The following is a 22,885-nucleotide window of genomic DNA, read 5'->3' on the forward strand; positions in this document are numbered from 1 at the left end:
GTTCCCTTGCCCGAGGCTGGCCTCGCCCCAGGGCCTGGACCCTGAGCAGCCTCGCCTCCCAGAGCGGGACAGGTGGTGACCGGGCGACAGTGGCCTCCCGGCGGCCCCGGGGTCAGCGCGGAGGTCCTGAGCCAGGAGGGGGCAGTAAGGGAGGGCAGCGGGCGGGCAGGCGCTGAGGACGCTGCCGCTGTGGGGCCGTCGCCTCTGCCCCTCACAGCCCCTCGTCCTCCGCCCGCCCGGTCCGGGAGAGGGCCGCCTTCCCTTCCCCGTCCCCTCACACAGCTCATGCTCTCTGTTCACAGACTCCCTGCGGAACATTTCCTCGGCCCCGCACGGGCCGCGCTCCTCTCCAGCGGAGCTCAGCAGCTCCAGCCAGCACCTTCTCCGAGAGCGGAAAGCCTCGGCCCCATCGCACTCCAGCCAGCCGACCCTGTTCACCTTCGAGCCGGCGCTGTCCAACCACGTGCAGCCCGCCTTGTCCGCCAGCGCGCCTCAGGAGTACCTCTATCTGCACCAGTGCATCAGCCGCAGGGCGGAGAGCACACGGTAGGCGCGCTGCCCAGCGCTCGCAGGGCCCGGTCCTTTTCAGCCTCTGCTTTTTAATTTTGAAGGCGCGGGAGTAAACTATCATTACATCTCTCCAGGTGACCAGATACATAATTATAAAACAAAATCACCATTGCTCTAGTTTAGGTAACCTTCACATTTTATGAGTATCATCTACATTGCTATATAATGATACTTGGATTCCAAAGAATCCTTTCATTATCAAAAATCTTGCTATAAAAATTTTAATTTGAAAAAAAGGCGTTAAGAAGCTAGAGTTTCAGAATCAAAAACAAAGTCAGTGCATTTGTTGACCCTAACAATATAGCTATAAAACCTAAACATTGTTGAATAAATCCGTATCTCAGTTTTGCTACCACTGCGGCGTTCCATGTGGCAGCCGCTCTCCACATGTGGCTATCTAAATTTGAATCAATTAAAATTAAATAAAACTCGGGAATGTCCCTGGTGGTCCAGTGAATAACAATCTGCCTGCCAGCCCAGGGGACACACGTTTGATCCCTGATCGGGAACTAATACCCACAAGCCGTGGAGCAACGAAGCCTGCATGCCGCAACTAGAGAGTCCATGAACCACAACAAAAGTCCCCCATGATGCAGCTAAGACCAGACACAGCGAAATAAAGAACAGTTGTGACTCTGGTGATGATGAAAGAAAATAGATGCCAAAGATGTCTGTAACAGCATAAATTTAAAAGAAAATTATTTTAATTAAATTGCATTGAAAATTAAGTTATTCAGTTGCACCAGCCATATTTCAAGTGCTCAGTGGCCACACGTGGCCACTGGCTACCATACAGGGTCATGCAAATACAAAACCTTTTCATCATCACAGAAAGTCATAGCAAGAACTTCCTGCTCTAGAGTGAGTTTTTGTTTTTCTGACAGCGAAAACTCTCTCAGGTATAGAGCCTGTACATACTTTTATTACCTTTTAGTCTCATCATTAGGGTAAACAAAAGCACAGGGCTTGTGGACTTTGCTGGAACTGGTTCCCAATTCTACCATGGCCAGCAGATTGCAAATCATGTTCCTGAATTAATTAATTTAGAAATAACTAATTTGTGTTATGAGAATTAAGGCAGTTAGAGAGCTGGTTTATTGATAAATCACATTACGGAATATTTTCATGCATAATCACACTTAAACCAATCAAACACGCTGAGAGATTGCTAGGATCGATCATTTCTCTCTGTTTCACGGATGAAGAAACTGAGACTCACGACTTCTGAATGACAGAGGTCGGACTAGAACCCAGGCTGCTTCTTTCTGGTCGTGTACTCTTTTCTCTACACTGTGCTGTTCTGTGATTCTGGTTTTCTGAGTCATTTTCCATACACTCCCAATACTCAGTTTGAAATCTGCCTCAAAAACTCATTTTCCTCAAGCAGCATGATTCGTTTGTGAACTTTCGCTAATTCAGGCAACCTCCATCAGTGTACGCATGAGGGGCTGAGTTCTACACAAGTAGAATGGATTAGCCAAGATCCCTGTTAGCACCTAATTCTTCTGAACCACAGACCAGGGACAGTGGTAGAATGCAAAGTATTTCACAGGCTCTGCAGTTCAGTCAGTTATGGTTTCAGATTAAGGTTTGGCCACTTCTTTGTGACCTTGGGGGCCATTTATTTAGCCTTCTTGACCTTCAGTTTCCTTCTCTGCAGAGTGAGAATAATTAACTCATGAACATAATTAATGAACATGAAATGGCAAAACGTTCCTGAGGTACCCATGAGGTAGGAGGTCCTCGGGACATATTGCCAGATGCTCTCCCAGGCCCCCACCCCTTCCGCTACACATAGGATCACAGGGGAGTAAGGAATGAGAGGCTGTACAGTCGTAGTTTTAGTGAAAGAACACTTTATATTAGTGTCTCTCAAACAGGAACAGCACACGAAATACCCAAGCATCTTGTTGAAATGCTGCGTCTGATTTGGTGGGCCTGCGGTGGGTCCTGAGATCCTGGCATTCTGCAAAACCGTAAATGATGCTAGCGCAGACTGCAGGTCACCCTTCCATTTTTATAGTAATGCGTTACTGTCCTTTGGGACAGGACTCAGCGCATATCGTTGCATGATAAACATTTGAACAAATCTGTGTTACAGAAATACGTTATCTCCAGAGCCTGTGGATGTTCATGAATGAAACAGAACTTACCTACATCTGGGGAAGCAACTTGACTGTGGGGCCTTGATCAAGTCGTGCTTTCCTCTGCGTCTTTGTTTTGACTTGTGTGGGTGAGGGAGCAAGAGGTTGATGAGTAGGATCTCAGGGAGATTTTAAAAAATAGTAAACTCAGTGTTTGTAGGATTCCAAGCAGGAATGGAGGGTGGGAAGGAAGCTTTCTTCAGAGGGATATATAGTTTCTGGTGGTAGTAGAGTAGTGTGCATGATAGCAAACATACTATAACAATCATAAACTCCAGACAAAACACTTTAAACAACTGAAGGCACTAAAGCAATCAAAAAGCAGGACAAATTTATTTAAAAAAAAAAGGGGACCCACACTGAACAAGATTCAATTTACATGACTTTTCTTTTAAATGAAATTCCCATAACGTAGCATCCCAAGTGTTCAGAAGCTAGTGAGAAATTGCTGGACACTTGAAGACACTGTAAAGTTGACCTGTAGTCAGGAGAACTCAGGTCATAGAAACAAAATAAGCTCAGCTTTTGGAGTTAGCATACGAAGACTCTAGAATAGTTGTGTTGATTGCTTTAATCTGTGGCAGGGAGGGAAAATGGATAATGAGTAAAGAGATGGTGAAATTTAGGAAAAAGAAACTTTGAAAAAGAATGTATAAGTTTCAGTTTCTCTGTGGTGGCAGAAGCCACTACAGATTATCCCTCCCACTAATTACAACTAAAAACTCCAGGCAAAATATAATTACCCAAAGACTCTGTAAATGAAAGGAAGCAGATTATGCAGCAGAGCAAAATTTTGAGATGCAACTTCGCAGAGTGAATTTTCTGTCTCTGGTGGATTTGTCCTGAGTATGGGCCCCCTCCCAAAGCAGCACAGTGGGGCAGGCTGCTGAAACTCTAATAGAAATCTCATCTTTCTGCTTAGAGGAACCAGAAAAGGAGCCCTTTGGGGGCTGGGGAAGAGTGGAGTATCCCAGAGTGGAGAGAGCTAGAGAAGGGAGTTCCTAATTCTGGATATAAAAACCACACAAGTCTCAGGCTCATCTTGATGGGAGGGGTTGGGGTGGGCGTGGAGCGGTGCAGACAGCGCGGTGTTCAGTCATGTCTGACTCTTTGCGACCCCATGGATTGTAGGGTCCGTGGAATTCTCCAGGCAAGAATACTGGAGTGGATTGCCATTTTCTTCTCCAGGGGATCTTTCCCGACCCAAGGCATCGAACCCAGGTCTCCCACATTGCAGGCAGACTCTTCACTGTCTGACCCACCAGGGAACCCATGTATGAGGTAGACTCAAACCAGCGTAACAAGAGCTTTGTGAACTAAACTGAGATTTTTACTACCACACACAAAAGGAGAAACAGAACTTAAAAGGCTAAACCTAACCATGTTGATTGCCTGCAAAAACAAACACATCAGCATTTTCCAGAGGATGATAAAAGAACGCAGTCTACACAACATTCAGAATATAATCCAAAATTTCTGGGCATACAGAAAATGAGCAAACTATAACTAATTCTCAAGGGTGAGCACAGAGACCAACCTCATTATTACCAGTGTTGGAACTTCTACACACAGATTTAAAAGCCCACATTATAACGATATTCCATATGAGAAAAGAAAACACACTTGAAATTAATGAAAAGGAGAAGAAACCCTTATCAACCCAGAGGTCTAAATTCTGCAAAAGTATTCCTTCAGGAATGAAAACAAAGACATTCTCAGATGAAAAAGAAGTAAGAGAATTTCTAGGAGATTTAATTTAAAGAAATAATAAGGCTGAAGCCAAGGTCTTACCAGAAGAAAACTATAAGCAGGAATGAAGAAAGACAAGCAGAAATAGTAAATATCTTCAAAATTATAAAGTGTTTTTTTCCCTTCTAAATTATTTAAAATATGTATGGATGTTGAAAACAAATATTAAACATTATCTAGTGGTGTTTTTACATGGTTTTATTTCTCTTCAACCTGAAGTTCCTTTTTTTTTTTTTTAACTTGATTTCATTTTGGCCACGCTGCATGGTTTGTGGGGATCATTCCCTGACCAGGGATTGAACCTAGGCCCACGGCAGTGAAAGTGCCAAGTCCTTACACTGGACTGCCAAGAAACTCCCGTGAAGAGCCTCCTTTACCATTCATGGCCATGTGAGTCCCCTGGTGACCAATTTTCCTAACTTTGACTTATCTGAAAATACCTTTATTTCACCTTTGATTGTATTTATTTTATTGAAGTATACAATTGATTTACAGTGTTGTGTTATTTCTGCTGTACAGCAGTGATTCAGTTATACACAAATATAATACACATTCTTTTTCATATTTCTCTTATGGTTTATCACAGAATATTGAGTATAGTTCCCTGTGCCATACAGTATCACCTTTATTTTTGAGAGACATTTTTGCTGAGTATAAAAATGGCTTTATTTCAGCATTCTAAAGGATGCCATCCTATGGTCTTCTTGACTTTCTTTGTTTTTGATGAGAGGTCAACTGTTCTTTTTATTCTTATTCTCCTGGATGTAATTGTATCTTTCTTCCTCTGATTTTTTTCTCCTTTAAAAAAATTGTGTTAAAATATGCATAATAGAAAACGTACTGTCTTAACCATTTTTAAGTGTACAGTTCAGTAGTGTTAAGTACTTTCACACTCTTGCAACCAATCTTTGGAACTCTTCTCATCTCTCAAAATTTAAACTCTATACCCTTAACATCTCATTTCACCTTCCCCCAGCCCTTAACAACCTCCATTCTACTTTTTATCTGTATGAATTAGGCTTCTCTTACAGTGTTTTTTGTGATTGGATTATTTCTCTTAGCATAAAGCCCTCAAAATTCATCTATATAGTAGCAAGTGTCAGGATTTTCTTCCTTTTTAAGGCTAAGTAAATATTTCATTAGCAACAGTTAGAACTGGACATGGAACAACAGACTGGTTCCAAATAGGAAAAGGAGTATGTCAAGGCTGTATATTGTCACCCTGCTTATTTAACTTCTATGCAGAGCACATCATGAGAAACGCTGGGCTGGAAGAAGCACAAGCTGGAATCAAGATTGCCGGGAGAAATATCAATAACCTCAGATATGCAGATGACACCACCCTTATGGCAGAAAATGAAGAGGAACTAAAAAGCCTCTTGATGAAGGTGAAAGAGGAGAGTGAAAAAGTTGGCTTAAAGCTCAACATTCAGAAAATGAAGATCATGGCATCCAGTCCCATCACTTCATGGCAAATAGATGGGGAAACAGTGGAAACAGTGTCACACTTTATTTTTGGGGCTCCAAAATCACTGCAGATGGTGATTGCAGCCATGAAATTAAAAGACGCTTACTCCTTGGAAGAAAAGTTATGACCAGCAAAGATAGCATATTGAAAAGCAGAGACATTACTTTGCAAACAAGTTTAGTCTAGTCAAGGCTATGGTTTTTCCTGTGGTCATGTATGGATGTGAGAGTTGGACTGTGAAGAAGGCTGAGCGCCGAAGAATTGATGCTTTTGAACTGTGGTGTTGGAGAAGACTCTTGAGAGTCCCTTGGACTGCAAGGAGATCCAACCAGTCCATTCTGAAGGAGATCAGCCCTGGGATTTCTTTGGAAGGAATGATACTAAAGCTGAAACTCCAGTACTTTGTCCACCTCATGTGAAGAGTTGACTCATTGGAAAAGACTCTGATGCTGGGAGGGATTGGGGGCAGGAGGAGAAGGGGATGACAGAGGATGAGATGGCTGGATGGCATCACTGACTCGATGGACGTGAGTCTGAGTGAACTCCAGGAGTTGGTGATGGACAGGGAGGCCTGGCGTGCTGTGATTCATGGGGTCGCAAGAGTTGGACACGACTGAGCGACTGATCTGATCTGATCTGATCTGAATATATCTTTATAAAAAATATTTCTTAGCAAAGTGTAAATAGAGGAGAAGTATCTCAAACTAAGACTTCTAAGGACAGCCTACAGCTAGTATCACACCTAGTGGAAAAATAGTAAATATATTCCCCTAATACTGGGGACAAGGAGACAATACCTGCTCTGCCTAGTTCTATTCACAGTTGTACTAGAGATCCCAGTGAATTAAATAAGGAAACAAAAATATATAAAAGGCACAAATACCAGAAAAGAAGATGTAACAGTCTCTGTTTGCAGGTAACATGCTTGTTTATATTAAAAATCCTAAAGAATATAGAAAATAAGTACTAGAATTAATAAGTGAATTTAGCAAATTCACAGGAGAAAAGATTACTATACAAAAATAACTTATACTAGCAACAAAAAAAATGAAAAAATGAACTTTAAAAATCTATATAATGATGCCAAAAGAAGTGGACTGCTTAGGAATAAATTTAACAAAAGACATGCAAGATCTCTTCACTGAAATCACTAACATTGCTGAAGGAAATTAAAAACCTAAAAATGGAGGTGGGTAATATACTATAGTTATGAATTGGAAGACTTAATATTATTAAAATGGTAATTCTTCCCAAATTAATCTGTAGATTCAGTGCAGTCCAAATAAAAATCCCAGCAAGCTTTCTCACAGAAATTGATAAGCTAGTTCTAAAATGTATGTGAAAATGTGAATAACCAAAGTGATTTTTTAAAAAAGAAAAAACAGCACAAAGTTAGAGGACTTATACTACCTGATTTTAAGACCTTCTGTCAAACTAAGGTTGATCATGATAGGTGTATTAATGACAGGGTAAACATATAAATCACTAGAACAGATTAGTGAATCTGGAGGGGTTAGAATGAATGTATGTATGTGTGTGTGTGTGTGTGTGTGTGTGTGTGTGTGTATATATATATATATATATTTTTTTTTTTTTTACTAAGGTGCCAATAGGGAAATGAAATTTTTTTCAACAAATAGATACCTATATAGGAATTTTTAAAAACCTTTACTTTCTCTCACACCACTCAAAAGCTAAAAAGTATCAGAGACCTGAATGTAAAGTCTAATACTTTGAAACTTACAGAAGAAAATATCTCTGTGATCTTGGGGTAAGAAAAGATTTTTAAATGGGATTTAAAAAGCAGGAATCATAAAAGAAAAACTGATAGTCTTTATCAAAATTAAAACTTTTGCTCTTTAAAAGATCCCATTAGGAAAATACAATGGTGAACTTTCCTGGTGGTCCAGTGGTTAAGAATCTGCCCTACATTACAGTGGACATGGTATGATCCCTGGTCAGGGAACTAAGATCCTGCATGCTGTGCAGTGCAGACAAAAAAGGAAAACAACAACAAAAAGCAAACACTACTCAACAAATACTAGAAAATACTCAAAGCATATATCTGACAGAGAACTAATTTCTAGAATACATAAAGAACTATTACAACTCAATAAGACAAGCAAGCAAATTTTTTTGCATGGGCAAAAGATGTGAAGAGACACTTCACAAAAAAGATATAAGAATGGCCAATAATAAGCACATGAAAACATGCTGAAGCATCAGAGAAATGCAAATTAAAACCTCAGTGAGGTTTTGCTTAATCTCCACTAGAATGACTTCAGTAAAAAAAACTAGCAATGCCAAGTGTTGGCAAGTGTGTGGATGGGCTTTAGTCATGCACAGCTTCATTATATACTTCATTCTGGAAACAAACAGTTTACAAAGCACTTTAACAGTAGTTACCTCTTTTGATCTCCAAAGTAATCTCACAGGATTACTTTTGAGTAGGGACTTTGAGAGAGAATCAGCACATTCATCTCTGCCTAGCACAGATGTAAATATGCCTGATTGATTACTGTACTGAAATCATATTTACTGAGGCTAATAATACTAGCCTTCTCTCTATCCCTTTTACATTTATGAGGGATCCTGATATATAGCTACAAGAAATTAAGCATCCTAGAGATAAAACCATGAATTTTTTTATTACTCTTACTACACTACTAGCCACTAATGTTTCTCTAAGTACTGGATAATATGTATTCTGGTTAAAATGACTTCAGTTCTAAAAATCCAGCTCTTCCACTGAGCTAAAATAAGTAATCATTCAAAACAGTAACTGTTGCCAATGGAAGGAGTTTTGAACTGATGCTGTCAAAGCAAGCAGAATCATTTTTGTTTTTGGAAACAATTTAGTTTCACTAGATTTATTTTTAGCCTCTAGTATTTGGGACCTCGGGGCTTCCCTGGTAGCTCAGACAACAAAGAATCCACCTGCAATGCGGGAGACCTGGGTTCGACCCCAGGTTGGAAGATCCCCTGAAGGAGGGAGGGCATGGCAACCCATTCCAGTATTCTTGCCTGGAGAATCCCATGGACAGAGGAGCCTGGCAGACTGCAGTTCATAGGGTCACAAAGAGTTGGACACAACTGAACTGATTTAGCACACACACTCACTTGGGACCTCATTCTAGATTCTAGCGAGTCTTAACCAATCTCTGTCTTAAGGCTGTTAAACTTGCAACAAGTGATGTGATGTGGTAAGTCACACGTCCTGGAAAGCCATAATTCTGGTAAGAGTTAAGGGAAGCAAAATTTCAAGGGATGAAATTCCAAAATGGAAGCATCATGGACCCTGTAGCACTCTTCTACAGAAAGATGGTGGGTAAAAAGTAAAATCAGAAATGTCGACGGAGAATTTAACCAGTGATTGATTGTTAGTGGCTGTGATTAACCAAAGGCAGAAGATACAGCTTTTACTTTCAGTTAGTTTCACATACACAGCTTTTCTCTGTAACTGCAGAGAGAAGGCAAGCTCAATATTGCAGCCAGAAAAGTTTGAGATACAAAGACCACCTCACCTCTTAGAGATTGTGAGACAGAATTTTCTGAGCTTTCTTCCCTCACTGGAAGGATCCCTTTGGAATGAGTCAGATGCAGAATGATGGTCCAAATGACTTTTCAAGATTGCCAGCGACAGGGACAGAACCCTAAAATGGTGGCTAATTTACTTACAAGCGTTTATAAGATTTCCTTAAATGGGAACACAGTCATCACTGACTCAGTGGACATGAACTTCAGCAAACTCCAAGAGATAGTGGACAGAGAGGCCTGGCATGCTGTAGCCCATGGGATCGCAAAGAGTTAGACCTGACTTAACCAACTTACTGACTGAACAAGAAGTTGTAAAAGAAAATCAAACCGGGCCTTTCATTGTTAACGTACTTGGTATCTCACAGAGTGGAAAAGAGTGAAATTGTATGTTCCATAATGTGTGACAATGTGTTAAAAAAAAAAAAAAAGTGCAAAATAAAGTGGCGGGGAAAAACTAGGAAAGCATTTCTAAAAGCCAAGAGAGAAGTTTGGAGTTGATTTCAGACAGAGGTGGCAGGATAGCCCCACCCACCAGCAGCCTCTAGAGCGGCGGGGGGCCAGCAATGGAAAGGAAAGCTGCTGGCGCGGGGGAATATTTTCTGGCAAACTTCCCTCTGTCCCCAGGGAGCTCCCCTATACACTTGTGATTGAATATCTTCTTGCACCATCTCTGCCATTTACTGTTTTTCTCTTCTGATGCATGAGGGTAATACCTGTCTCCCAAAACCGTCAGGAAGATTAAAAGCAACATCACACATGATGCCCCTGGCACAGTTGTTCTTTAGTCACTAAGACATGTCCAACTCTTTGTGACCCCATGGACTGTGGCCTGCCAGGTTCCTCTATCCACGGGGATTCTCCAGGCAAGAATACTGGAGCAGGTTGCCATTTCCTATTCCAGGGGAATCTTCCCGACCGAGGGATCAAACTCACGTCTCCTGCGTTGGCAGACAGGTTCTTTATCCCTGACCCAGCAGGGAAGCCTACCTGGGACAGTACAGTCCTCAGTTTATGAGGTCTCTGTCAGCCCAGAGCCCAGAAGAGAAACCCTTGTACACATCTACTGCTTCTGGGTATCTGTCCCAGAAAGCACCTCGGCGCATCAGGGTGATACCGGCCTCAGTGAAGCTTTCCGGGAAGGTGGTAGAAAGCCAAGGACTCCTGAGTGCTCAGAATGCCCACTCTTGACTCTAGTCTGGAGTGATCACACTACAGCTGTGTGGGTTAGGAGCAGGGAGTCCAGGGATCTGGGAGCTGGCCCTGGTTCTGCTGCCAAAGTGCATATCTTTGGGCAAGTTTGTTTCCCTTGTTCAGCTCCTTTGACCCGACTCTTGCAGTGATGACCAGTCCCCTCAGCAGGCATGGGTGTCATCTACCACATGCCAGGGGCTGTGCCTGGGGATGGGATTTGGTGCCCTGCCTTCCGGGAACACAGGGTCAGGTAGAAGTAGAAGGACCAAGACTCAAATAACTGTCACACAAGACACGGCTGAGGTGAGTGTGTGCGGGGGACACGGAGTGCTGTGGGAGCAAAGCGGGAAAGGTGAGTGACGTGACGAGGAAAGTCTGAGGGACTGAAACACTTCTGTGGAGCAGAAAGCCTTCTTTGGCACTTTGTAGGATTGTGATGCAACAAGGAAACATTCCAGAGAAATGTAGATAATGCCAGCCCAGGCCGGGAGCTCAGGGATGAGTGAGCAGTTCTGTAACTGGAGAGGAGACACCAGGGCAGCAGGAGGCTGGGACAGGAGCTCTCGTGTTCTGAAGAGAAAAGAGTTTCCATCTGCTGCTCCTAAGGGTTCAGGCCAAGCTCGGAGAAAGTGGATGGCAGCACCAAGGCTTTTCTTTACCTGTGTGTCTGTTTATGAGTTTATTTGCTTGTTCATTCAGCAAACACGTATTCACTATTCACTATATGACATGCACTAATCTGGGTGCTGATGAGAGGAAAATGAATAAAACACTTTCTTTCCTCAAGGAAATCAGCCTGGTGGAGGAAATAAGCAACTGGTGTGTGACACAGGTAACAGTCCCTACCTGCTCCAAGAAGAGAGTGAGCAAGCGATTGTGCTGGGAGGTGGGGAATGCAAGAACCTGCTTCAAAAGAGGCGCCGCTGGAGCTGAGTTTAAGCTGCCAGATGGGAGAGAGGGGCCTCCCAGAGACAGCGAACACGGCGCAGAGGCCTGGCTGCTTGGGGTCTTCTGGGAACCCTGGAGAGCCAACTGCGTAGATCCCAGCCTGGGGAGGGTGGCTGGGGAGAAGAGATTGGGCGGGTGAGGTGGAGCTGGGACATGCCATCACCCTAAAGACACTGAGACAGCACTGAGAATTGTTAAGCTGGGAAGTTAGGAAAGGAAGCGTGAGTGGGATGAAAAGAGGACCAGAGAGCCGGGCAGATGATTACGGAGTCTCGTTACTAGCCCTTTTGTTAATGTGGAAGAAAATCAGGAGGACCTGAACTGGGGTGAAGTCAATTGGACCTGATGTGCTTATGGAGTGAGAAATGAGAAAGGTTCTTCCTGGGCTTTGGCTTGAGTGGCTTGGTGCCTTTCCCCAAACCGGAGAGTCAGCAGAGAGATGATGAAGGCCACTGCAGGCTCCCCGAGATGCTCTCCACACCCCTCACCACCTTAGACTCTCAGGGACTCCTGTTCTCCTCAGCCCAGGCCTGGCCCTCCACTGTCATCCCTCAACCCCACCTCCCAAGGCTCCTGCTCTAGCCTGAACAGCTTGTGGTTCTTGAACTTGCCAGATGGCATTCTACTTCTCTGCCTCTATGGGAACACCTTTTCCCTTCTCTTGCTTTTGCCTGGCCAGTTGCCAGTCTGTCCAGAGTGACATCGCTGAAGAAGCCTCCCTGACACTCTGCACCACCACCACCGCTGGGGAGGGTTGCTCTAAATGTGTCAACAGCCGCATATTCACAGGCCTGACTGTAAGGCTTGCAGGCTTGTCACCTCCTCTACCACGGTGCCCCCTCCGCCAGGGCAGGAGGCTTCTCTGTATCCATTGGGCCTGGCCCAGATGGAAAGCGAGATGTCAGGAAGGGTTTTTTTCAATGGACAGATCCAGATGGGAGCATCCGCCAGAGTTGGAAGCTCCAAAAGACACAATGAAAGGCATCAAAGACAGATGTGAGCCCCTGATGTCTACCATTGGCTCCCCGGCCTCAGACCCAGGCCCTCCAGGATCTGAAGGCTGGATGTTCAGTGCTCTAGGCCAGGGATGCTGGCTTGCTTACGTGTGTGAAATGGAACAGAAAGGAAGAGAATATGGAGGCCCAGGGACAAGGGTCGTGAACGGTGTGGGGTCTGAAATGGCAGTCCCAGCTGTCACGGATGCAGGTTAACTAACAAAGAGAGCCTGGCCTAGACACCTGTTTCCCTTCCGCTTTCTAAGCTGATGGCCTTAGTATCTATCACCATCTGGTGGCCACATCCATAAATAACAAGCTCCCCATGAGCTGAGAGAGCTTGTATACGGCGGGGGTTCCATGGATTGGCCTCAGTGGGTTAAGGGCTGCCCATCCCTCTGATAGCTTGCAAATCTGTATGTGTGTGAGATTTGCCTTATTCTGGTGAGAAGTGCCAGAAGAGATTTTCATCAGATCCTTTAAGAGGCATATAGCCTCCCAAAAGCTGGGAATCACCACTGTACAGGATTATTCTAGAATTCTGATTCATTTTCCCCAAATGGAATCCTATGAAGAGTCATCCTATAAGAGAGAAAAGCAGACGTGAATCTCTGCTTGCTCAGAACTTCACCTTCTCATTTCTGGAGGGACCTACACAGAACACAGAATGCAGTTTGGAAGCCATGCTAGTACAGCCAAGGGGTCGTGGCTTTTCAGAACCAGATGGACCTGAAAGGACCCTGGAGACCCCCAAGTCCCGCCTTGGGGATGCCCACAGCCTGTAAGACCCCCCGGGTCCCACCTTGGGGAAGCCTGCAGTGTGTAAACCACCCCCAGGTCCTGCCTTGGGGAAGCCCACAGTGTATAAGACCCTCCAGTCCCACCTTGTAGAAGCCTGAAGTGTGTAAGACCCCCCAGTCCCACCTTGTAGAAGCCTGCAGTGTGTAAGACGCCCCAGGTCCTACCTTGGGAAAGCCCACAGCATGTAGGACTCCCCAGGTCCCTCCTTGGGGAAGCCCACAGCGTGTAAGACCCCCCGGTCCCACCTTGTAGAAGCCTGCAGTGTGTAAGACCGCCCGGTCCCACCTTGGGGAAGCCTGCAGTGTGTAAAACCCCCCGGTCCTGCCTTGGGGAAGCCCACAGCATGTAGGATCCCCCAGATCCCTCCTTGGGGAAGCCCACAGCGGGTATTAGTGGTGGGGATGGAACTCACACAAACCCTTCACCCCCAGATCATTTAGTTTGTAATCTTGCCTTGTTTTCCCAAAACCTGGATTTTAAAAAGTAATAATCAAGACCTTTCCTCTCCTGAGTATAGTTCCTAAACTGGAAAACATTTTTCCTGTAGTATTTTAGTCTTCTGGAGAGAGATTTTCCCCTCTGAATGCCTCTCAGTGAACATGATGGAAAATAAATCTATAGCTTAAATTTGAATACTTCTGTTTAACCTAGAACATGTCAGCTGACTTGTTCTACAGTGGGGAGACTGAGACTTGGATAAAATGACTTGTTTGCTGTTTTCTGATACCAACTTAAGGGTTCTTTCCACTGTCTCACAGCCTTTGTATACACATGCATATATTCTGTGCCACTTAAAGCAGTGAACACGTAGCTGATGCGAGTAGTTTGTTGATGTCTGTTTGAGGAGGTAAGACCAACTCTGCTCATCACAGCCATGTGGGGGTAGGGGACGGGACAAAGGCTGACACTGAACACATACTTACTAGATGCCCCAGAGTCCAGTTTCTAAACAAGCTGCAAAGTTATGATTTCAATCCTCATTCTTGCAGATGCATTTACTGAAACTCCGAGAGGAGCTATACTGTGTCCAGATAAGCCTAAGGCCTCCAGCCTCCTCAGCTTGTGTTTGTTCCCCACCACGTTGCCGCAGCGGGGTGTGGACGCTCCGGCCAGCCTCCTCTAACCCCCGCGCCCCCCTCTTTCTGTCTCCTAGGAGTGCCAGCTTCTCTCAGGGCTCCAGGGCCTCGTTCCTCATGAGGAGCGACACAGCCGTGCAGAAACTTGCCCAGGGCAACGGGCACTGTGTCAACGGGGTCAGTGGTCAAGTCCACGGCTTCTACAGCCTCCCAAAGCCAAGCCGGCACAACACAGAGTTCAGAGACAGTGCCTACGACCTCCCCCGGAGCCTGGCCGCCCATGGCCACACCAAGGGCAGCCTCACTGGCTCCGAGACAGACAACGAGGACGTGTATACCTTCAAGATGCCCAGCAGCACCCTGTGCCGGGAGTTTGGGGACCTCCTGGTGGACAATGTGGACGTTCCGACCACCCCGCTCTCGGCCTACCAGATCCCTAGGACGTTCACACTGGACAAGAACCACAACGCCATGGCAGTGGCCACGCCTGGGGACTCGGCCATAGCTCCCCCGCCCCGGCCCCCCAAGCCAAGTCAGGCAGACACACCTCGATGGGGCAGCCCTCAGCAGAGACCTCCCACCGGGGAAGGCAGCAGATCGGTCTCTGCCGCCGCCACCATCCCCAGGCGTAACACCCTCCCAGCCATGGACAACAGCCGGCTTCACCGAGGTCAGTGTGAGCCCTGGCTGCACCCAGAGCAGGTGGGAGGAAGGGAGGGGGCACAGGGGACTCAGCATTGTACGAGTTCTCGGTCATCCAGGCCACAGGGACTTAAGGCCCACCTAGGTCAGGGATGCTCACAGCTTTAGGCATCTTCTCACCCCAGACCTTTCCTAGCTGGGCCCCAACCCTGGAGGCTATTAGTGAACACCACAGCGGCAAGAGTTTAGCAGATTCTGCCTGAGAGAAGTTACTGTTCCACTAAGGAAACAGAACATTCTTGGTTAACCACATTACAACGTATTAGGGGTTTAGAGGTCCAGATCATAGTCTTTTACTCATTTATAAATCAAATGAAAGATTTCAAAAATAAATTTAGAAGACTAGTCCAAACTGGAGCCAAACCTTTGTGGACCAACAGACTATTAAAATTAGATCTACAAAATATTTTCTAAGCCATATTTGCAATTCTGGTTAAAGTCTGAACGTCTATTTGAAGTATTTAAATTCTACTGTTGCTTATTTCCCACTGAGAGTATTCCAACTCTGCATGTAACCTCCTCCGTTTGATGAAAAAGTAGAATAATATTAATCTCTCTCATTTTGCGTCTTGGTAATAACCCTGTAGCTGGGCTTCCTTGGTGGCTCACCAGTAAAGAATCCACCTGCCAATGCAGGAGACATGGGTTTGATCCCTGGGTTGGGAGGATCCCCTGGGGAAGGAAATGGCAACCCACTCCACTATTCTCGCCTGGGAAATCCCATGGACCGAGGAGCCTGGTGGGCTACAGTCCATAGAGTTGCAAAGAGTTGGACAATACTTAGAGACTGAACAACACTGGAGTTACGTCCAGAAGCCCAGGAGGAATTTGTGAGTTGAGGAGTGATGTGGTAGAAGCGATACCTTGTCTTAGGAATTGAGAGCGGTATCTCCTGGAGTAGCAGTTACGATCCTGAGCGACACTGGGAGGGTGTGGGAAAGTGTCAGCACAGGGACCAACTCTGAGTTCTCAGGGGTCTTCTTTTCTCTGCCATAGCTTCCTCCTGCGAGTCCTACGACTACCCGCAGCGTGGTGGAGACAGTGCTGGCCGGTCTGCCGAGTCCATGAGCGATGCAGTCAGCGCTTTCCTGGTGAGTGGGGTTTACTCAGGGGCCCGTAAGGCAGCTCAGGTGGATCAAGGCTCAGGCCCACGGAACTGAAACCACAGCCTGGGTGTCTACCTCCTAGGAGCCTGCCTTGCTTCCTCGTTCAGAACCCCTGGATTGAGTGTTTGTAAAGATGCACGTATCCTGGTTTGGAAGAAATGTGTGTACTTAGGTGCCCTAGACAGGAAGGCTCATCACCGAGGGTGAGCAGGGAGGGTCTAGAATGCAGGGGACGCAGGCACTGGGATGTGGCTGTCCGGCAGCACCCTAACCGTGAGGTCCCACCGGGGGATGAGACCCCAGGCAGGGGTGGCGCTCAGAGTCGGGCACAGCGACAGAAGGATGGTGTCAGAGCAGCGTCCCAGGCCGCCTTCAGGAGGGCGTCGATGACAGCCCTGCTGGGTGTCGGGCCCAGCTACGCCGACGAGGGCCTGCCTTCAGCCTCCCTGGGAAGATCGTGCACAAAAGCAGCTTAGGTGTATATGCATCCAGCAGGCAGCTTAGGTGTATATGCATCCAGCAGGCAGCTTAGGTGTATATGCATCCAGCAGGCAGCTTAGGTGTATATGCATCCAGCAGGCAGCTTAGGTGTATATGCATCCAGCAGGCAGCTTAGGTGTATATGCATCCAGCAGGCAGCTTAGGTGTATATGCATCCAGCAGGCAGCTTAGGTGTATATGCATCCAGCAGGCAGCTTAGGTGTATATGCATCCAGCAGGCAGCTTAGGTGTATATGCATCCAGCAGGCAGCTTAGGTGTATATGCATCCAGCAGGCAGCTTAGGTGTATATGCATCCAGCAGGCAGCTTAGGTGTATATGCATCCAGCAGGCAGCTTAGGTGTATATGCATCCAGCAGACAGGACAGGAGGTAGAGGAAGGCTGCGGCCAGGGTGGTGGCCAGACCGCAGCCCTGACTGCAGCCCGGCATCACACTGAGAGCTGCCCTGGGGAAGCCTGCCCACCCAGGCCTCGCCCGCCAGCGCCGAGGCCCCCCAGAGGCTCCTTGCCCTGCCCAGGGCCTGAGCCGCTGACCCCCAGTGATGAGTGTGGACTTGAGGGGGGGGCGGGTCCTGAACCAAACCTGTGACCCAGGCCCTCTGATGTGGTCAGGCAGCCAGAAAGCCTTGTGGATGTTTTATACAAAGTTTATCACAAATTATAAGTAAGCTCCAAGGGATCGTGGAAGCTAGAAGAGACCCACAGGCTTCATTTCTTCCTGTCTCCCCGCTGCTTTCTTACCTGGTTTTCCCAGGGTCTGCCTTAGAGCCTGACAGTGCGCCCAGCTCCGTCTTCTCTTGCCCTTGGGTGTACAGATCTGCACCCCCTCTTGTTTCCTCTCCCTGGTAACAGCGGTATTTCTCTCCACTTCTAGCCAGCGAAAGCAGTCGTGGGTCGATCAGACAGCACCAATTCCGAGGACAACTACGTGCCCATGAACCCAGGCTCCTCCACCCTGCTGGCTTTGGAGCGAGCCGGTGATAACTCCCAGAGTGTCTACATCCCCATGAGCCCCGGGCCGCACCACTTTGACCCGCTCAGCTACCCCTCCTCAGCCCTCTCTCTGCACCGAGGCTCCAGCAGAGGGAGTGAGATCCAGCCACCCCCTGTCAACCGCAACCTCAAACCTGACCGGAAGGGTAAGTCCACGGTTTCCCCAGCCCAGCTCTAGACACTCTTCAGGGACTGTGCATTCATTTAGGGATCCCGTGGATCCTAAACTTGCCTTGCAAGGAAGTGACAGCCTCTGGAGCCTAAACCACCCCAAATACACACACACATGTGTGAGCACACACATTACACACACTCTCCAAATTCATCCCAATAGGGACTGGCTACCAGAATGCAGAAGTGCAGGGATCAGAAAGACAGGATGGATTCAGGTTGCAGCCCTGCCACCTGCTAACATGTGATTGTAAATGAATCCTTCTCTGTCCCTGTGCCTCGCTTCTCATCTGTGAAGTGGGAAGTATAAAACATCTGAGTTAGTTCCAATGAGGTGGATGAAACTGGAGCCTGTTATACAGAGTGAAGTCAGAACGAAAAACACCAATACGGTATATTAACGCATATATATGGAATTTAGAAAGATGGTAACGATGACTCTGTATGTGAGACAGCAAAAGAGACACAGATGTAAAGAACAGACTTTTGGACTCCGTGGGAGAAGGCGAGGGCAGGATGATTTGAGAGAATAGCATTGAAACATGTATGTTACCATGTGAAATAGATGACCAGTGCAAGTCTGATGCACGAGACAGGGCCCTCAAAGCTAGTGCAATGGGATGACCCTGAGGGATGGGGTGGGGGGAGGTGGGAGGAGGGTTCGGGACAGGGGGGACACATGTATACTCATGGCTGATTCATGTCAATGTATGGCAAAAACCACTACAATATTGTAAAGAAATTAGCCTCCAATTAAAATACATAAATTAATTTTTTTAAAAACATGCCTATCAGAGACATTGAAGGGCATAGATAATATATCTTAATATGCTTCATAGTGTATGAAGTGCAACTCAAGGATAAGAGATTTTTATTAGCTCTAGGGCTGAAAAAGGTGCAACTGTCAGAGTATTCCATTAAAAGATACACTCGGCTATAAAAGGAAGCACTGAGCTCTCAAACCGGGTAGATGTGCTTCCTAGGAGTGTGACTGAGTAAACCATGTGAGTTCTCTGAGCCTCTGGTTTTCTTATCTGTAAAGTGGGGATGGTCATGCCTACTTCCTGGGTTTGTTCGGAAGTAAAGCATCTAAGACATTGACTGGTGCATTTAGACCAGGAAGAAGAACTGCAGTTCAGGTTCCGGGTCTGCCTCGACCGCATTCTGCAGGCCTGCATCAGGGGCAGGGACTCAAGGGGAGAAGCAGAGTCAGTGGGCAGACAGAAGCCCCCTTGGGTCTGGTCAGCAGAGAATGCAGAGCTCAGCATTTGAATTGGAGCCCTCAGGGCCTTGTGACATTCACCTTCTGCCATAGAAGGCTCTACAGTCCTGGCCCAGAAGTGGCAGGGGGGCTCATGGTGGCCTTCTCCATGATGTTTCAGATATCATCTCTTGTTTTCATTCTCAGTCACAAATGTTTTCACAGCCCATGTGCTCATGTTAGATCTGCAAGTATGATTGCCATCAGTACAGTGTGAGGAATAGATAATTTGGTATCTGAAGACGACTTCACGAGCAGAGATCGTATAACCTCACAGAGCCTGGGTCTCCCCATGTATAACTGGGATGAGTAGGAAGGATTTTAAACGCACTTGTGTGCTACGTGTAAGGGTCTGTATGTGTGGCCTTGTCATCATTGGCTGATGAATCAACCTTCTGTTCCTGCTGCAGCAAAGCCAACACCACTTGACCTGAGAAACAACACCGTCATCGATGAGCTCCCCTTCAAGTCCCCCGTCACCAGGTCTTGGTCCAGGGCCATGTGAGTGTCTGTCTGTGGATGCGAGAGCTTGGAATGGGGCAGTGGGTTGGTGAGTGGAATAGGTCACCACATTCCTGATGCTGTTGGTAGCTCAGGGCTTGGCTTCCTCTTCTGTGATGAAGGGAAGACAGTCCCCTCTCCGTGTCAGATCTTAGTCTGATAATGGAGGCCAGAGGTCTGTCCAGAGGTGTGGGGTCCAGGGCCCGGCAGGAGGCTGGCCATACCCAGGGTTTGCTCCCTGTCTTCCCCCTCAACAGCCACTCCTTCAGCCCCAGCTCCTCCCAGTACTGCCGCCCCATCTCTACACAGAGCATCACCAGCACCGACTCCGGAGACAGTGAAGAGAACTACGTCCCTATGGTGAGTCCTCTGGGGACCCCTGGAGCCCACCTGGTGCTTCCTCACTTCCCAGCCCGCTGACCCAGCCCAGCCCCAGGGCAGCGTGCTGCTACTCGTCTGTCTGTCTGTCTGTCTGTCTGGAGCACATACGTGTCAGTTACTGTGGACTCGTCATCAGAGGCAAGGAAGACGCGGTCCCTGCCCTCAGGGAGGAGAGGAGGCCTGCCTCTCTCACGACTGTGACCCAAGCAGTGTGGTCAGTGCCCTGGAGAGGCGATGTTATGGGGGTGCACCCACAGGACGGGCGATCACAGCAGGGTGGGCAAACGGGGGGCCTTGGGCAGAGGTGGCCGTGTGGATGGGGACACGGAGAGTCATGGTCATTAACTCTGGCTGAAGGTGGGGGCGCCCAGCAGGGAGGTTGGACTAGAAGTCAGACCACGAAGGACCCCTAATGCTCTCTCCGGAAGCCTGCACTTGTCCCATGGGGGCCACGCAAGGGTCCGCAGGCCAGGCGGTTAGACCGTGTTTCAGAATCGTCATCGGGGGAGCCTACAGGGAAGAACTGGGGCAGCTTCCCAAGTTAACCCTCTTGTTCCATCTTGTTAAAACTATAGAAGCAAAAGGTCTCCTCATTTGCTCATCCCATTGTCCCCATGACTGGGAGGAGGCGTGGGAGTATGGACGTCCACTGAGTGTCTGCCCTGCAGCAGGAAAGCGCACGTGTTGAGGGGGCTCACAGAGTGGGCCACGGGCATTCCCCAGGGTGCAGCTGCGCGGACATATGAGAGACACATAGACACAGACATGTGAGAGACACAGACACATGGACGTGTGAGAGACACAGATATGTGAGAGACACATAGACACACGGACATGTGAGAGACACAGACACATGGACGTGTGAGAGACAGAGACACATAGACGTGAGAGAGACACATAGGCATGTGAGAGACACATAGGCATGTGAGAGACACATAGACACACGGACATGTGAGAGACACAGAGACACACAGACGTGTGAGAGACACACATGGACGTGTGAGAGACACAGACGTGTGAGAGACACATAGACACACGGACATGTGAGAGACAAAGAGACACACAGGCATGTGAGAGACACAGACACATGGTTGTGTGAGAGACACAGACACATAGACGTGAGAGAGACACATAGGCATGTGAGAGACACATAGACACACGGACATGTGAGAAACACAGAGACACACGGACATGTGAGAGACACAGAGACATGGACGTGTGAGAGACACACATGGACGTGTGAGAGACACATAGACACACGGACATGTGAGAGACACAGAGACACACAGACATGTGAGAGAACACAGACACATGGACGTGTGAGAGACAGACACATAGACGTGAGAGAGACACATAGGCATGTGAGAGACACAGACACGGACATGTGAGAGACAGACACATGGACATGTGAGAGATACAGAGACACACGGACATGTGAGAGACACAGAGACACAGGGACATGTGAGAGAGACACAGTGAGAGCGCGAACCCACCCATCAAGTGAAGGAACCGAAGCGCAGCACAGGACTGTCGCCTTTCTCATGAGAAGGCATCCTCAGGAGAGCACCAGACAAGCTGGCCTCAGCGCCTGGGGAGACTGGCCCTGCAGCGGGTCATCCGAGAGCTGCTGGGGGACCAGGGCTTCACGCAGCCTGGTGATGAGGACCCTCTCTAGTGACCCCTGAGGAGCTGGGACAGGCTGGGGGCCAGGCTGCTGCGGGGTAACTGCCCCACTCCAGGCCGTGGTGGAGCCCCAGAGAAGTAGGGCTGGTCCAGCGCACACCGGACATGGCTCCCTTCTGAGGGCAGTGAGTGAGGGCCGGTCTGGGAGGCAGGGAGGGTGAGGCGCAGCCTGATGGCCCAGGCAGGAGGCGGCGCGGCACAGCGAGGGCAGCCCAGGCTGGAATGTCTGCCCTGCCCACCAGCTCTGCAGCCCTGGGCAAGTTGCTTTAACTTCTCTGAACCAGTTTTATATTCATTGTAAAAAAAAAAGTAATAAGAGAAGTAATAAGGCCTACAGGATTGTTGTGAGGGTTTAAACAGGAACACGGGCTGTCCCTGGCACAGAGCAGGCCTTTGGTGAGCTAGCTGCTCTCACTCCCAGAGGCGTGTTTTTCCCCCAGTGGTGGATTAGTCCAGTTCCTGAAGTTAACAGTTTTTCCCCTCCTTTGTGATAGCAAAACCCCGTGTCTGCATCTCCCGTTCCCAGCGGCACCAACAGCCCAGCCCCTAAGAAGAGCACTGGCAGTGTGGATTATCTGGCCCTGGACTTCCAGCCGAGCTCCCCAAGCCCCCACCGCAAGGTGCCTAGGGTGGGAGTGGGGGGTGGGGGAGTCCCACTGAGCTCCTGGGGCCCTGGGGGGAGGGGTCCCGGAGGCCAGGGGCCTCGTCCGGCTGGGCTGCGCTGAGGTCTGAGTCTCAGTGGGCTGATGCACCCTCAGCCTCAGCACTCAGGCACCCTAAGTCCACAGGCCCTCGTCCATCCACCCGTCCCTCCCCTCACCATGCGATTGGACAGCTGAGCGCACAGAGTCGTGATCCGCTCAGGATCACGTGTGAATCCATGACAGAGCTGAGATGCGGGGATCACGTGTCCCAGTGCTGAGCTCTTTGAGAATGCACTGTCCAGGCACAGCCTGCGAAAGGCACACCCCCTCGCCCCGCCGGCCCACCCCGCCCACCCCACCCCCGGAGGCACCTTTAGCTGCCGGGTCCGACAGCAGCACTAACACAGTCCCCTCCACCCAGGGCGGCTGTGCCTGCTCACCACGCTGCCCCACAGAGCCCTGC

At 48.1% G+C, this 22,885-nt stretch overlaps 1 protein-coding gene across 2 annotated transcripts in view; it reads left to right on the plus strand.

Annotated features, from left to right (window-relative positions):
* The window catches only part of GAB2 (GRB2 associated binding protein 2), a 183,200-nt gene that overhangs the window by 156,216 nt on the left and 4,099 nt on the right, over nucleotides 1-22,885 (plus strand). For both annotated transcript variants that reach the window (XM_025286253.3, XM_025286254.3), the window contains exons 3-9: nucleotides 303-546; nucleotides 14,557-15,149; nucleotides 16,178-16,272; nucleotides 17,663-17,927; nucleotides 19,624-19,714; nucleotides 19,972-20,074; nucleotides 22,273-22,398. In XM_025286253.3, the coding sequence (XP_025142038.1) occupies nucleotides 303-546; nucleotides 14,557-15,149; nucleotides 16,178-16,272; nucleotides 17,663-17,927; nucleotides 19,624-19,714; nucleotides 19,972-20,074; nucleotides 22,273-22,398 (1,517 nt within the window). The remainder of the gene's footprint in view (nucleotides 1-302; nucleotides 547-14,556; nucleotides 15,150-16,177; nucleotides 16,273-17,662; nucleotides 17,928-19,623; nucleotides 19,715-19,971; nucleotides 20,075-22,272; nucleotides 22,399-22,885) is intronic.

The sequence above is a fragment of the Bubalus bubalis genome, chromosome 5 (assembly GCF_019923935.1).
Source record: "Bubalus bubalis isolate 160015118507 breed Murrah chromosome 5, NDDB_SH_1, whole genome shotgun sequence".
NCBI classification, from domain to species: domain Eukaryota; kingdom Metazoa; phylum Chordata; class Mammalia; order Artiodactyla; family Bovidae; genus Bubalus; species Bubalus bubalis.